The sequence below is a fragment of the Tachypleus tridentatus genome, chromosome 12 (genome assembly GCF_004210375.1).
Source record: "Tachypleus tridentatus isolate NWPU-2018 chromosome 12, ASM421037v1, whole genome shotgun sequence".
Lineage (NCBI taxonomy): Eukaryota > Metazoa > Arthropoda > Merostomata > Xiphosura > Limulidae > Tachypleus > Tachypleus tridentatus.
Genome location: NC_134836.1, coordinates 51,465,841 through 51,482,956, shown reverse-complemented (window position 1 = coordinate 51,482,956; position 17,116 = coordinate 51,465,841). Strand labels below are relative to the sequence as shown.

Genomic DNA, 17,116 nt, shown 5'->3' with positions numbered 1-17,116 from the left:
TATGACCATCTCTACCCCTAGGAACAGATATATTATTATTATGACCATCTCTACCCCTAGGAACAGACATATTATCATTATAACCATCTCTACCCCTAGGAACAGATATATTATTATTATGACCAGCTCCACCCCAAGGAACAGTTATATTATTATTATGACAAGTTCCACCTCTAGGAACAGATATATTATTATTATGACAAGTTCCACCCCTAGAAACAGACATGTTATTATTACGACCAGCTCCACCCTTAGGAAGAGATATATTATTATTATGACAAATTCCATCCTAGGAACCGATATATTATTATTATGACCATCTCTACTCCTAGAAACAGATATATTATCATTTTGTTTGTTTGTTTGTTTAGAATTAAGCACAAAGCTACACAATGGGCTATCTGTGCTCTGCCCACCACGGGTATCAAAACCCGGTTTTTAGTGTGTAAGTCCGCAAACATACCACTGTGCCACTGGGGGCTATATTATCATTATGGCCATCTCTACCCCTAGGAACAGATATATTATTATTATGAACATCTCTACTCCTAGAAACAGATATATTATCATTATGACCATTTCTACCCCTAGGAACAGATATATTATCATTATGACCATCTCTACCCCTAGGAACAGATATATTATTATTATGAACATCTCTACTCCTAGAAACAGATATATTATCATTATGACCATTTCTACCCCTAGGAACAGATATATTATCATTATGACCATCTCTACCCCTAGAAACAGATATATTATTATTATGACCAGCTCCACCCCTAGGAATAGATATATTATTATTATGACAAGTTCCACCCCTAGAAACAGACATATTATTACGACCAGCTCCTCTCCTAGGAACAGATATATTATCATTATAACCAGCTCCTCACCTAGGAACATTAGTTACTTTTTTAAAAGTATTCTAATTTATGATTAACAAAAAAAGTTTTACATATTTCGTACTTTTCTATTTGACATTCCTTTTAATAAAACAAATTCCATTTGGAATGTTGTAGATGGGCGGTGTACCATACCTCCATCCGGGTTTTCGATCTTGTGTGTCACCTTTGTCCTGTTTCGTGGTCTGGATTTATTAACTTCATACAGTTTGTATCCTTGTCGAAAGGATTGTATTTTAACTTTTCTGTACTGATTTTGTGAAGTTGTGATATACAATACATGCGTGTAGATTATAGCTCAACCCTAAATGCTTTTCCCTTGGTTGATTTTTTTTTTTTTTTTGCTGGTAATGTTTTTATTGCACAGTTTCATTAAGGAAAAGAATTTCAAAGGAACCGAGCAACTTGCGCTCAGAATAATAAACACCTTAACATTAAGATTCTGTGTTAAACGAAAAATTTCAATCAGTGTTATCGATTAAGTATACTGAAGTGTAAGAAATCGTTTCTGTGAAGGCTACTGAACAGACGTACTAAAAGCTATTGCCACTCAACTCAAAGAACAATTCACAATATTTCTTTATCTTCTCTAACGATAAAAAACTTGGAAAACACAGATATGATATTGATAGTAGATGTCTTTCTATTACGTGTGTAAGTTCCTTTTGAAAACGTAGCGAATTATTTGCAACGTCTCCTATTAATATAAATAGCTTCCCCCCCTCCAGTGGCATAGTGCTGTGTCTGCGGACTAACACACTAAAAACCGGGTTTCGATACCCATGGTGGGCATAGCACGGATAGCACACTGTGTAGCTTTGTGCTTAGTTCAAAATAAACAAAATTAATATAAATACACGTAATTTAGTTTTACGTTATATTTACACAAAAGTGTCCGTTCAAAAATCATCTTGTAAATAATAGATTTCAGACAAACTAACATTAAATTATTATTTCTATTATATTCGATAAAAGTTCATAGTGTATAAAAAATGTCATTAGAAATATTTTTTAAAAAAAATACCCCATATAACATAGGGTTTAGCTTCACGAACGTTACAATACCAGATATAGAAAAACTGTATTTGGGAGTCTTGGGTTTGGTGGTATATAACATAGCTAACTAGATACGTTTCTAATGTTTGACGTTCATCATGAGTGCCTCATAACACTAATTTGTGTTTTCTATTTAATGATTAATATTCTTCGCTTACTGAAGAAGTAAAAACACTATTTACACTATAGTTACTTGTTATTCATTATGGATATTGAGAATAAATGAAGAACGATACGATGGGTAACAACGTATTAAGAACTTAGTTTTTGTCATACATACCCCTGATTTTATTAACATATACAACAATGATAATATTAAAACTTAGCGAAACGTCTTTATATCAAAACAAAAATATATTAAAAACTTAATTACTTAATTAATTACAGTTTCTTTTTTTAAAAAAATCACCGTTGGTGCGAGCTGAGTGAAACGGTTAAAACGAAATCTCCTAAAAATTATTTTTATTTTTATTTTTTTTATCAACGGGTTTTTAAAGGTTCGTTACAAAGCAACACATGAACCTGTGGTATTGATGTATTTTGTTTAGTCTCTGGGTGTGAAACGCGTACATTCGTTCTTTTCATTTTCAGGCTGTAGAGACAATGCATTTCTTAAAACCGAGTTTAGCCTCATGTATACACAGCAGAACTTTGCTGGCTTACCCAATTAAATTAATTAGTAGTAATTTGTTTCAGCTTCATTTCAAGAAATGTTAAAACAAACAAGAGAAAACAGTACTTTACAAGAGTATTTATGACGTCGTGAACCAAAATCATCGTGATAAGAGTTATGAAGGCTCGGTATGGTCAGGTGGTTAAAACACTCCACTTGTTATCTGAGGGTTGCGGGTTCGAATCCTCATCACACCAAATATGCTTGCCTTTTCATCTGTGGGAACGTTATAATGTTACCATCAATTCCACTATTCGTTGTAAAAGAAGAGCCCTAGAGTTCGCAATGGGTGGTGATGACTAGCTGCCTTACCTCCAGTCTTACACTGCTAAATTAGGGACGGCTAACGCAGATAGTCCTCGTGTAGCTTTTCGCGAAATTCAAAAGCAAACAAACGAGTTATGAAATTATCTCCTTCGGGAGAAAGAATATTTTTTTCATTAAACTAACAATAAAAAACGTTTTGAATTAAGGAACTCGTGTCGATTTCGCAAAAAATAAACGAAGTTGAAAGTTATACGCCAAAGAGATTTAGTATTACAACGATGTGAAAATCGAAGGAAAGAAAAATACGTGAAAGCAATAATTTGTTGGGAACTTGAAATTACGAATGTAATAATTTGTTCTGTAAAAACAAAATCCAAACTGTTATGTTTTGACAATTAAAAACAAAGTTAGATTTAATAAGAGTCTGAATTTCTTTACATTTATTGAAGTATTGCAACAGATAACGGTATTTGGACTTATGTTAATAAGTTCTAACCCAACTGTCTGTTAGTAAGTACTATCCCTGATGTCTGTTAGTAGGTATTATCCCTGATGTCTGGTTGTAGGTATTATCCCTAATGTCTGGTAGTAGGTATTATCCCTGATGTCTGGTAGTAGGTATTATTTCTGATGTCTGCTACTAGGTATTATCCCTGATGTCTGGTAGTAGATATTATTCCTGATGTCTGCTATTAGGTATTATCCCTGATGTCTGCTATTAGGTATTATCCCTGATGTCTGCTACTAGGTATTATCCCTGATGTCTGGTAGTAGGTATTATTGCTGATGTCTGGTAGTAGGTATTATCCCTGATGTCTGGTAGTAGGTATTATCCCTGATGGCTGGTAGTAGGTATTATCCCTGATGTCTGGTAGTAGGTATTATTTCTGATGTCTGCTACTAGGTATTATCCCTGATGTCTGCTACTAGGTATTATCCCTGATGTCTGGTAGTAGATATTATCCCTGATGTCTGCTACTAGGTATTATTGCTGATGTCTGGAAGTAGGTATTATCCCTGATGTCTGCTACTAGGTATTATCCCTAATGTCTGGTAGTAATTACTTAGAGGGTAATTACTTAGAGGAACAGTATCCACCCCCAACACCAAAAAATATTGATAGGATAATGATTGATCCTCCATCTGAGTTTAGTTTTTGGCTCAATATAATATCTCACCAAGAACACATAACGAGCTGATGTTAACAATGATTATTAACTGTTTATTTTCACATTTATTTTTCTCGTGTTTTTTTATCTTAATTTCCATCGCATCTTGATCCCCATTCTGGCTGCAAAATGTGTACGGGGATCGTACTCCGAATCATAGTAGTTTTCGACAAGCTTGCTATATTTCCAATCTTTTCTACCCCTCTGCTCCGAATGCAGTTTGTTTCGAACACCTATAATTACCCAGTTCTTGTATAATTACCTAGTTGTTGTATAATTACCTAGTTGTTGAGTGTCAGTTCCTGGCCCGCCATGGCCAGGTGGTTAAGGCACTCAACTCTTAATTCGACAGTTGCGGGTTCGAATCCCTGTCACACCAAACATGCTCGCTCTTTCAGCCGTGGAGGCGTTATAATGTCGCGGTCAATCCCATTATTTGTTGGTAAAAGAGTAGCCTAAGAGTTAACGGTGGGTGGTGATGACTAGGGAAGCTGCCTTCCCTTTAGTATTCCACTGCTATATTAGGGATGGCTAGCGCAGATAGCTCTCATGTAGCCTTGTGCGAAAATTCAAAACAAACAGTAAGTTCGTGTCAAAATTCAGCCTTTAATATACGTTTTTATATATCCGTTTTTTGATTGTGAATAGTTACGAAAAATTCAGTAAATAAGTTTGAGAACAAGAACTTAGTTAAACTATTTCTGAATCAACGAATTTTCTTTATAATTTTGTATGCGTATACTCAATTTATACGATTAAAAACAATGATAGATTATATTAGCAAACAAAATTAATGTTGTTTTTTTTCCAATAACATGTTGAATGTTCTGGCTTTTACGTTATCGCGTTTAATGTTTATGTGATATTATTCAAAGTATTTCGTATTGTGTTCGATTGTGATCATTTAGGTAATGTGTGTTTTCTTATAGCAAAGACACATCTGTTGAGTCTACCGAGGGGAATCGAACTCCTGATTTTAGCGTTGGAAATCTGTAACTTACCATTTAGGTAATCTTGTAACTTTTATAAAACGTAACGTTTAATATGATACTTGTTTTTCGTGTGATAAATATAACTAAAGTTCGTAGTAAATTCCAGTGTAATTTTTTCGATGTAACAATATCTACAATACTTGATGACGAGAAACCTACTTGAAGTAAAAATGTGTCTCCGAACGGCTGGTATGGGTTTTAACAAAGATTAACCTGAAGACGACCTAGAAAGGTGGAAACATTGTTCTCTGCTTTATTAGTAAAAGTGTTAATACCCATACCAGCCGTTCTGAGATACAAGTATTTACAATAACTCTACTTAAAAACAATGAGATGTCGTGGATTCCTATAGTTTAATGGAAAACCAGAAAATATAAAGCTGTATCAGTAATCACACAATTACTGTGGTGTTTACTTTCACTCGAATGTACATAGACTTCATTGAGATGTTATTACAAATAATTAAAACATACCAACTCTCTTTGCACGTTAGCGTCAACTACTTAAATCACAGGTCATTTCGTTCGTCTGCTTACAACTCAACGTAGCTAAAGTTGTTTCTAAAAATGATATGAAGTCAGTATTCAGTTTGAATGTTGCTAGTACCATCAAAAATAAGATGATGGGTATGTCTAAAAATGATATGAAGTCAGTATTCAGTTTGAATGTTGCTAGTACCATCAAAAATAAGATGATGGGTATGTCTAAAAATGATATGAAGTCAGTATTCAGTTTGAATGTTGCTAGTACCATCAAAAATAAGATGATGGGTATGTCTAAAATGATATGAAGTCAGTATTCAGTTTGAATGTTGCTAGTACCATCAAAAATAAGATGATGGGTATGTCTAAAAATGATATGAAGTCAGTATTCAGTTTGAATGTTGCTAGTACCATCAAAAATAAGATGATGGGTATGTCTAAAAATGATATGAAGTCAGTATTCAGTTTGAATGTTGCTAGTACCATCAAAAATAAGATGATGGGTATGTCTAAAAATGATATGAAGTCAGTATTCAGTTTGAATGTTGCTAGTACCATCAAAAATAAGATGATGGGTATGTCTAAAATGATATGAAGTCAGTATTCAGTTTGAATGTTGCTAGTACCATCAAAAATAAGATGATGGGTATGTCTAAAAATGATATGAAGTCAGTATTCAGTTTGAATGTTGCTAGTACCATCAAAAATAAGATGATGGGTATGTCTAAAAATGATATGAAGTCAGTATTCAGTTTGAATGTTGCTAGTACCATCAAAAATAAGATGATGGGTATGTCTAAAAATGATATAAAGTCAGTATTCAGTTTGAATGTTGCTAATACCATCAAAAATAAGATGATGGGTATGTTGCTGCTACTGCCCAATATCTAACATCTATGTTACTAGTACCATTAAAAATAAGATGATGGGTATGTTGCTGGTACTGCCCAATATCTAACATCTATGTTACTAGTACCATTAAAAATAAGATGATGGGTATGTTGCTGGTACTGCCCAATATCTAACATCTATGTTACTAGTACCATTAAAAATAAGATGATGGGTATGTTGCTGGTACTGCCCAATATCTAACATCTATGTTACTAGTACCATTAAAAATAAGGCAATATCTTGTACCTTTGTTGCTTTCAATCAGTGTAAGTGTAACATTTAATACTGTGAAACAAAAGAATAACACAAATTCAGTCAACGCTTCTACCAAATAAGCCGTTGTTTTCAATCGATGTAAGTGTAACATTTAATATTGTGAAACATAAGAATGATACGAATTCAGTCGAAAAAAATCGCTTCTTATAATAATAATAATCAAATGAAATCAAGTTGCTTATAGAACAGATATGGACATGTTATGTTTTATTATACACATACCCATATAACAGAAAATATCACCATAATATTTAAAGAATACATAGGCTTATATTTTTGTTTTAATAAATTAAATCTGTTTGATATAGGAACTCTGTTATTGAATACTGTACATGTTTTATAGCCACCTTTTATATATATAGATATTTTTATATTTGCGTTAAACTTGTTTAAAAATATGAGTTGGTATTTAGCTCACTGAGAAAACAATAATAGTATGGAAGACTCGTACATAACGTTTAACTACATATTACAATTCAACGTTCGTTTTCATATCAGTACTAGTAATTTTAGCATTAAGGATAAAACAAATCAATATAAAACAGAAACTCGTGCACTTAAAACCACTTTCAACGAGTTCACATAACGTTCCTATGTTTTAACATTGCATGTGGAATACCTGGTTTTAAATGACTCATAACTCAATGCCAATCTGTTTATAATTACGACTGCTTGCGAATTTTTGTGATGTCAACCATCTAGCGGATCAGTAATAACCCTCAGGAGTTATAACAACTAAACTTAGGGTTCGATCCCTCGGTGGCGGATCCACTACTTATAGTAGCCAATTGTTTAGGTTTATGCTAAAACAAACAAAAGTAGTAAACCTTTAATACTATCTGTACACAGCTGTATTTCAGGAAGTACCGTATCACGCATTGCACAGACCTACTCATGTTAATTAACCAACCATATATTATCACTTTCCCTCTTGTATCATTAAGGTTTACGCACTCTTCTTAGCGTTTCGTACTCGTGTATTTAAAAGGCACGTGGAGGTTTGGTCCTTAACAGAAACTACATTCTCCACGTGAACAATGGTTCACACGAGCTTTTCTAACGCCATTATCATCATACAACTTCCTTTGTAATTCCCAGTTTAATTTCTAACACAAATATTTTTGTAAACTGAGAATGGAACCACCCAAAACATTTCGCAAAGCTACTGTACATTACGTAAATAGATCCATCTCTTGAAAAATCACGATATATTTCTAGTGATTATTCTATCAGGAAAATCCATTATTCGTGTATTATGGGTATTAGTTTTATTCAAAATCTCTCTTTTCTTTCAGAATCTGGAATTAATAACGTGATGTATATCTGTACATTTTAATAAGAGCACTCTAATAAAAACCTGCATGTGTGGCATTTCATAACCATAAATCCATTTCTTTAAATATTCACAACATAATGAGATCACATTTACAAGACCTTAGAATACTTTTTTAGATAATAATAAAAATACATTTTGTAGCATTTTAGATGGAAATAGATCATTTAATTATTTTTGAAACATTTTAGTTTTTTCTATAACATACGACCTTTAAATCCAATGCTTCTATACGAGATAAATACGTTTCTCCAAGGAAACATCTTTTATATTTTAGTACGCTATGTTTTAAGAGCAAACATTGTTTTTACCTTGATACTATCATTATAATTTTTATAATACATTATGTTATATACTTATGTATTTTTTTAATTTTATATTTTAATAGACAAACGTAATTTTCTTTAAATTTTTTATACAAGGAAAACAGCACAATGATTTCCTAATACTATAGATATATAATGACATTAACAAGTTGGCAGACTTAGATTACTACTTAGCCATTTCTATTCTACATCAATTCATAAAGTGCTTTAAATTCACTTTTCCTCTAAGGAAATCCGAACCAAACATAAACAGTCCGAAAGGCAAAATCAGAAAGGGGTCAGAAAGTTAGCACTAAAGTAGGACACAGTCTAATACTTGACCGTTTATTTCCATCCGTGTATTTTACGACTCACTGTAAAGGGACGTGTTTGTTTGTTTTTCTGGATTATTTTCGCTCGTTTGTAAAAATTTTCATATTGTACACTTATGTATCTTGTAAACCCATGCCAAATTGTATCTACTGAAAGATATATTATAATCCAATTTTATATGAACAGGACTATCGGTATTGCTCCTCATGAGGTGAACACTCTCATCCTAAACCTTTTTTTGTGTAAGATTATGGACACTCACGTTCAGCGAAGACTAAAACTTCATGTCTTGCACAAAAACAAGATAGTTCTTATCTTCACATGAAGCGGTGCATCCAAGGAGAACTTCCTTCAGTCAGTGGTCCAGAAACTCCAGAACTTTGACTGTGGCAGCGTAAGATATAGTTCTTACCATCATTATTATCCCAAAATTCTTGACCGTTGGCCAAAAACCGGATAGCAAAGATTAGCCGCTGGCCTTCACTCATGAAGGGAACAAAAAAATTCCAGGAAAATTTATCTGACAACCCATCATAAGATCCATGGACGTAGTTTGCTAGAACATCATCATAAGATAACCACTCATTGGTTGTGTAGCGGGCTACTACGAGTTTTTCGAAAGAAATATTGAGTACGCGAACATAACACTGCACATTCAAACCTGATGCGATGATATTTTCGAGACACACCTTCTGATTTCGAATCCGATCCATGAAATCATTTTGTGTCATGGGTTGTGGAAACAGAGGAATGAATGTGCGACTGTTGTTAGAAGACGTGTGCATATCAAAGCTATAAGCAAATGGATTATTTTGCGAGATCAAATTGATGGAAGAACGACCAGAAGATGAAATATTCAAGTCACTGAATGCAGATGCTGGAATATCAAGATCCTCATCTTCTGATCCTATGTGTCGTACAGCCTCCAAGTCAAGTCCTAAAGTGTCAGCAAAGCACACAATTTTTTTTCTACTTGGAGTTCCAGGGGGTGTTTTACCGGTTTTGAGAGAAGTACTTCTTATAAGTTTTTTATCACCATCCTCTTTTTTTTCGAGACCATTCAAAACATTCCATTTCGATTCTACACCCTCAGATTTGTACTTGCTATCAGTCACAGGGTTTTCATTCTGTGAACTTTCCTCCAACAGCCGATTTAGAGAATCGGGGTCAGAAGTTTGTACGCTTTCATCCACGCTAATATAAAGACTTTTTTTGGTTTCTTCCCTAGTGTATAAAGATTCTGTAGTGTTTTCATCTAAATCTTTATCGTATTCCTCGACACCATCATTGGTGTCCTGAGCTAATCTACAGCTAGAGTCTATAAGGTCTGACGACTCACCCTCTTTACCACCATTATTATTGGTGTCCTGAGCTAACCTACAGTTAGAGTCTGTGAGATCTGACGATTCACTTTTTTTACCACCGTGATCATTGGTGTCCTGAGCTAACCTACAGCTAGAGTCTGTGAAGCCTAACGACTCACTCTCCTTACCACCGTGATCATTGGTGTCCTGAGCTAACCTACAGCTAGAGTCTATAAGGTGCGATGACTCACCCTCTTTACCACCATGATCATTTGTGTTCTGAGCTAACCTACAGCTAGAGTCTGTGAAGCCTAACGACTCACCCTCTTTACCACCATGATCATTGGTGTCCTGAGCTAACCTACAGCTACAGTCTGTGAGATGTGACGACTCACTCTCTTTACCACCATGATCATTAGTGTCCTGAGCTAATATACAACTACAGTCTGTGAGATGTGACGACTCACCCTCTTTACCACCATCATCATTGGTGTCCTGAGCTAACCTACAGCTACAGTCTGTGAGATGTGACGACTCACCCTCTTTACCACCATGATCATTAGTGTCCTGAGCTAACCTACATCTACAGTCTGTGAGATGTGACGACTCACCCTCTTTACCACCAAATGCAATGTCATCATGAGTCAAGTTTCTCTTGTTAAGACCATTGCATGTTTCAAGTTCAACACTAGTTGGAGAGGTCATACCACTGTCTCCCATCGAGGCTGAGTTAGTGGTCATTTTATTTATACTTACTAAAGAAACCGTACAGTCATGGGATGGATTTTCTAGAACTCTCTGAAGTGACGTAAGCGTGTTTTCGTTTGCAGATTTGGAAGACACGTCTACATTCCTTTCGTATTCTCGTCCTTCGTAAATACGAAGAATTTCACTTTCGTCCTTACGACCATTTAAATCCAACTCTTCAACGCTGTCGCTACCACTGTCAACATCATAAAACCGTTCAGAAGTTTTGGTTTCCGGTTCTGATAAAGACCAGCTTTCTGCGTATTTCTGAAGCTTTTCAAAGAGAATTTGTCTTTTGGTTCGATCCATTACTTGAGTATATCGGAAGTCATTTTCACGCCAAGGTTCCCCGATAGCATTAGACCCACACGGATGAGAACACGCAGTTTTAGGGCTGTGCTGAATTTTATCGCTAGAATCCATAGCTCCTGTCAAGTTTACAGATTTATTACCAACAATGTCCTCATCTACTGGACTGGGTGGTGACCAGTCGTCCTCCGGACAGCATAATTCTTCTTCACAGGTAAACATGGTTTCTTTCCAGCCCTCGACGTCCACAATATTTGAAACCGGTTTTATCTTAGAAACAGGAGCCTTATTTATAACAGGAATAATGACAGAATGTTCATTGAATGAATCTGTAAGTCTAAAAGTGTCACAACTCAACTCACCTCGCAAGTGCGAAACTTCAGTGTTTCCAAACCTTCCCGCGGACCACAGTTTGCTGTGCAGTCTACGTGCAAGCACTTCTGCATGGTAGCGGCAACTGGCCAAGCTCAGACTACACGGGAGATGCCACACGTTAAAGTTCCGTTCAGTCATTTTTAGAACACCCGAGAACTGGCTGTCTCCCAAACCTCTTTAGCCGAAGAACGCTGTTAAAATCATCCAACTGTCTGGCTTCCTTTACAAACGTCAAGTCTCCGAGTACACTTGCCTTCTATATAATTTCTGGCGTCGTCTCCATCACTTTACTCTATTTGTAACGGCGTAAAAGACGAACCACTTCCAACGTTCCCCGATGTTTTGAACGACCCTCAAACGTCCTTGATTGTTTATTCTACTGATTTTCTCTGTTGCTACTAGAGGGCACTAACAAAAGCCGAATTGATCGAAGTTGCGCAATACCAGCCCTCTTCCAAATTAGTAACGCACTTTGTCGAAAAATCAATTCTTTGTAACATGTTCAGCGCAACGAAACGCGAGTTGAATAAATAGCAGTGAAACTACGTTCCAGTAAATTTAACAATACTTGTAATACTTTCATTTTTTTTTTAATACTAACTTTTATTTTCTTCTGAAAAGGAGTGTGGTTGATATTATTTCCAAACAAGCAGTTTTAAAGCATCAACAGAACCATTTGAAATTATTCCATTAATTAAGTCTTTACTGCTGAACACTATTTGAATTATTCTTTATTTTAAGTAATAAACAATGAAACCAGAAATAACGAACCTCGAATTTGCCGTTATTGTTGTATTAACGCGAGCTTATGCAACATACTATCTGCGTTCTGACTGCCGCAGGGAATCGAATTTTGGATTTTAGTGTTTTAAATGAATCTAAAAGTGTGTGCTTGTGTGTTTTTCTCATTGCAAAGCCACATCGGGTTACCTGCTGAGCCCATCGAGAGGAATCAAACCCCTGATTTTAGCTTTGTAAATGCGTAGACATTCCGCTGTACTAGCAGGGAGCAAATCTATAAGTTTCTTTTCTTTTTTTTTAATTTCGCGCAAAATTACTAGGGGACTAGAATGCCTCAACCACCTGGCTATGTCGGGCATATCTGTAAGTTAGATGTATAAAAGAAAAAAAAAAAGCCCCCCGCTAGTATAGCGATAAGTCTACGGATTTACAACGCTAAAATCAGGGGTTCAATTCCCCTCGGTGGGTTCAATTGATAGCCGGCTCGGTATGGCTAAGTGGGTTAAAGCGTTCGACTCGTAATCCGAGGGTCGCGGGATCGAATCCCGGTCGCACCAAACATGCTCGCCCTTTCAGCCGTGGGAACGTTATAATGTGCCAGTCAATCCCACTATTCTTTGGTAAATGAGTAGCCCAAGAGTTTATGGTGGGTGGTGGTGACTAGTTGTCTTTCAGTGATAAATTAGGAATGGCTAGCGCAGATAATCCTTGTGAAGTTTTGTGCGAAATTGTAAATAAACCCAAACCCATTATAGTTCTTCTGGTCCAATCACGATACTTAATTACTTACTGTTAAGAAGTCGATTAAGAAAAGGCTTTATAGATTAAATATTACTGTTTTCATTACAAAGTACTGTTCAGTAGAAACAGAGTAGGTAATAAAATTGTATGTTAATTAGCAAATCTCAGTCGTAGGCTAATCTTAGACATGTGTTCACAGACTAGAAGACTGAACCGGGGTATAAAATAAAACTAGAAAAAAGTTTTAATTTCGTTATTTCAACTTATTCTATATACAAATATTCCATCTTACACAACTGAAAAGTATCTCAAAAACTAACAACAATTAATACAATGTATCCTCAATGTTTTTGACATCGGTGATTTGGATCATGTGAACAATCTTCTGCCTCTGTGATAAAAACATAAGTATAAGAGAAATTAACTTTAGTAACAAATCAAACACACGTTTATTTTCTTGATTTATATTTATATTAACATTAATTTACATTTTTCTTTAATAAAATTTTTACATTACAGAATTTCTGTTTCTACTATTAGTGTTAGTAAGTAATTCTAATGTTTTTTTTAATTTGTGTCGTTTTTCAAATGGAGATTCTTTTGTTTCAAATTATGATTTGCTCTGTTGCTTGGAGCACATGAATGAATGGTATTGTGTTAGTGAATTCTAATCTCTTACAAGATGCTGCACTTTGCTTTTTACATGTGAGGTACGACTTCTTGAAGATCTCATTTTCGATGGTCTTTGATGTCCCAAGCTAATACACACTCCTTTGTTTCTCAAGTGCCATCAACTACAAGACATATTTCCATTTGAAAATTCTAAATCTATGATTTTAACCCATCTCTGGCCTAAATCTTTGAATGTTTTATTCAGGAAAGAGTTGGTACATGTTGTTCTCAAAACTCCTCGGTTTTAGGTGGCATATTAAAAATGTTTTGACGTAGTGTACTCAAACCTCTGTACATCATTTAAGCATCGCCACAAATATTTTAGGTCGGTGAGAGGTCAAAACTCTAGGCTAGGTGGTTAAGGCGTTAGACTCCTAATCCGAGGGTCTCGGGTTCGAATCCCCGTCGCATCAAACATGCTCGCCCTTTCAACTGTAGGGGCGTTTTATGTGAGGGTCAGTCCCACTATTCGGTAGTAAAAGAGTAGCCCAAGAACTGGCTGAGGGTGATGATGACTAACTGCTTTCCCTCTTACATTACTATTATATAAGTTAGGGACAGATATCCCTCGTACAGTTTTGCGCAAAACAAACTGTTTACGCACCAACACATTACACGACCTATTTAAGAACAGTTATCAACGTTTAAATAACACGTACACTTTATCTACACTACTGCTGTTAGAAGGTTAAATAGGTTAACTGGAATCTCTAGTTTTTAAGCACAAAAAGAATGAAGAGAGGCCTTTATTATTAAAATATTTTTGAACGTAAATAAATTTGTATTAATACTCACACTAGTAACACGAACAGAAATTACTAGCGCCATCTGTTAAGCTGTATTTGAAATATATTACTTTTTTTTTGTGTGAAACAATTTACAAATCAGCTTGATATTTCAAAAAGTATCTGTTCTTCAGGCCCTGGCATGGCCTAGCGCGTAAGGCGTGCGACTCGTAATCCGAGGGTCGCGGGTTCGCGCCCGCGTCGCGCCAAACATGCTCGCCCTCCCAGCCGTGGGGGCGTTATAATGTTACGGTCAATCCCACTATTAGTTGGTAAAAGAGTAGCCCAAGAGTTGGCGGTGGGTGGTGATGACTAGCTGCCTTCCCTCTAGTCTTACACTGCAAAATTAGGGACGGCTAGCACAGATAGCCCTCGAGTAGCTTTGTGCGAAATTAAAAAAAAAACAAAAAAAAAATCTGTTCTTCAGGTTATCAGTGATAAATGAAGGACAATATATCTAAACCAAACAAACTGTTTACCTTCAACCACTATATGAGACCCACATTTTTTGCTTTGCTCATCTATGCAGAACTGATAACACAAGAACTAGGCGAGACTAATTCGTTGTGGCGGAAGCATCGAATCAAATAGAATACTAGGTCTCATCGTAATCTATTCTTCACTACCGTTCACGTTTTGGTGAAGAAAAGAAACAAGCAAATAAACACATGGGTCGAGAAATTTAACTTTTTTTTTTTTAATTATTATTTCGAACATTCTATTATTCTCTGTTTGAAAAAGAATGTTATAGAACTAAACAGGTGATGTTTGAACGTATTTTACAAAAACAGGTACGGTGTTTTTACTCCAATTACGGTTTAACATTTTGATTAATATACTCGTATCAGTAGAGAAGATGTCCTAAACTTTTGGATTGAATTCCTTGAAAATTATCCTAATGGTATTTTGACATCTAAGAATTGACCAGTGTTGAAAACTCGTGGAAAGCTATTTGAGAAACGAATCCTGAGTTAAAATATTATTAATAATTATATATTAATTCTACGCATCAAGATAAATAATCAGATTTTGTTTACAGCTGTAATTATTTTACTTTAATCGCTATGTGTGACTATGTTTGTTTGTTTTGGAATTTCGCGCAAAGCTACACTAGTTTTGACGCTTCTTTTTTTACCAACAAATAGCGGGATTGACCATAACATTATAACGCCCCTACAGCTGAAAGGGGCGAGCATGTTTGGTTGGAGGGGATTTGAACCTGCGACCCCCAGATTATAAGTCGTGCGCTCTAACCACCTGGCCATAGTGATATGTTTCCGGAATTGTATTGCTCGAAATAGGGTTTAGGTATCCGTGTGGGCAGAACACAATTAGCCTTTTGTGTAGCTGTATGATTAATAACAAAAAAGAACAAGTAAACAATAAGTAACCTGTCTATACCGTAGAGACATGACTTGTTGATTTTGTTTGGTAAACACTGTTGACAAAAGAGCAGAGACTGGTTATAAGTAAGGAAACAATAGCATGTAAGTTAAAGTAATTGAAAGGATATTCAGTCATCATTCAGGGCATAATTTCATACCAAAGTATGTTTTACGGCTTTAATTCATGCCTTAAAGAATACATTCCGGTCAGTGCACAAACCCCTCCCCTCAAGTGGTTTAGTAGTAACTCTGGACTTACAACACTAACAATTAAGTTTTGATATTCGTGGAGAGAACAGGACAAATAGTCCATTGTGTGGCTTTGGACATAAAAACAAACAAACAGAGTTTGGTCGCTATTTTATAGGGTTCAAGTAGTTATGCAAAATAGCATGTGTCTAGAATATTTCACTTAAGTGGATAGTTAATAAAGAGATGATCTAATATGAAAACTCTTGTTCGTTCGATTCACATTCCTCTACCTAGACGAAAATACACCAAAACAAATACAAACACGTTTTAACACATTTAGCAAAAAATTGACAGACTAGACTTCTTCGATCCTCACAGAGTTATGTGAAATATTCTGACACGTCACCTCTTTGGGTTCAGCAATACGTTCTGTATTTATTAAAATAGTTCGAACATTTCTAATTATTTCAACAGAGAGCCGATAAAACAGAATATGGTAATTGTATCACCTTTACAAGGGTAGGAAAGATTCACGTGGAAATTTCATTATAAAACGACCTCATTCTATAACTTTTATGACATCCACATTGTTGGGAGTTCAAGCCGTGATTGTGACTCTGCAAGATGATTCTTGAAACACTGACCTCTAGCGGAAAAAGTTGAACGAAATTCAAGTGGTAATAAATATTAGGAATGGAGAACAATTATGAAAAGTCTTTAATCGTTGATCCGGACATTGCGTATTGTAACAAAGATGGGAATGGCGCCACTGTCTTGGAAAAGTCCTTTTTTTCTTTTCTTTCTTTATAAAGAACAACTTTGCCAAAACCAAATAGTGCTCAATGACAAAGCTAAACACGAATGTGGTAAAAGGGATCATTTATTAAACGTTTCAGAATAACCAAAATTCCATAACCAGTAGCCTAGAAGTACAAAACGATGATATCTCTATGGATACGAGACCAATATAAGGCATAGGTTCACTAAAAGAAGACAACCGTCATATCTTTAGTCCAACCGTCAAATAACTCGAGCAACAGGAGGATTTAAGGAGAGTTTTTTTTTCATTCCATATGAAGATATATCGATCCATTCGTTAGGTTCAGAGCCTATGGATTTCTGTGATATAGATTTGTTGAAACGGGTACTGTGATCCTATATCGATTATTGAAACCCTACAAAT

At 35.4% G+C, this 17,116-nt stretch overlaps 2 protein-coding genes across 2 annotated transcripts in view; both read right to left on the bottom strand.

The window, feature by feature from the left end:
• Nucleotides 1-11,755, bottom strand: part of LOC143233312 (uncharacterized) — a 49,871-nt gene extending 38,116 nt beyond the window's left edge. Inside the window, exon 1 of the mRNA XM_076469441.1 lies at nucleotides 11,405-11,755. Within this exon, the coding sequence (XP_076325556.1) occupies nucleotides 11,405-11,555 (151 nt within the window). The 5' untranslated portion in view covers nucleotides 11,556-11,755. The remainder of the gene's footprint in view (nucleotides 1-11,404) is intronic.
• On the bottom strand, nucleotides 6,886-11,398 carry LOC143233311 (uncharacterized). Its single transcript, XM_076469440.1, has one exon. It carries the CDS (start codon nucleotides 11,262-11,264, stop codon nucleotides 9,000-9,002), a length of 2,265 nt encoding a protein of 754 aa, XP_076325555.1. The 5' UTR covers nucleotides 11,265-11,398; the 3' UTR covers nucleotides 6,886-8,999.
• Nucleotides 11,756-17,116: the final 5,361 nt, after the last annotated feature.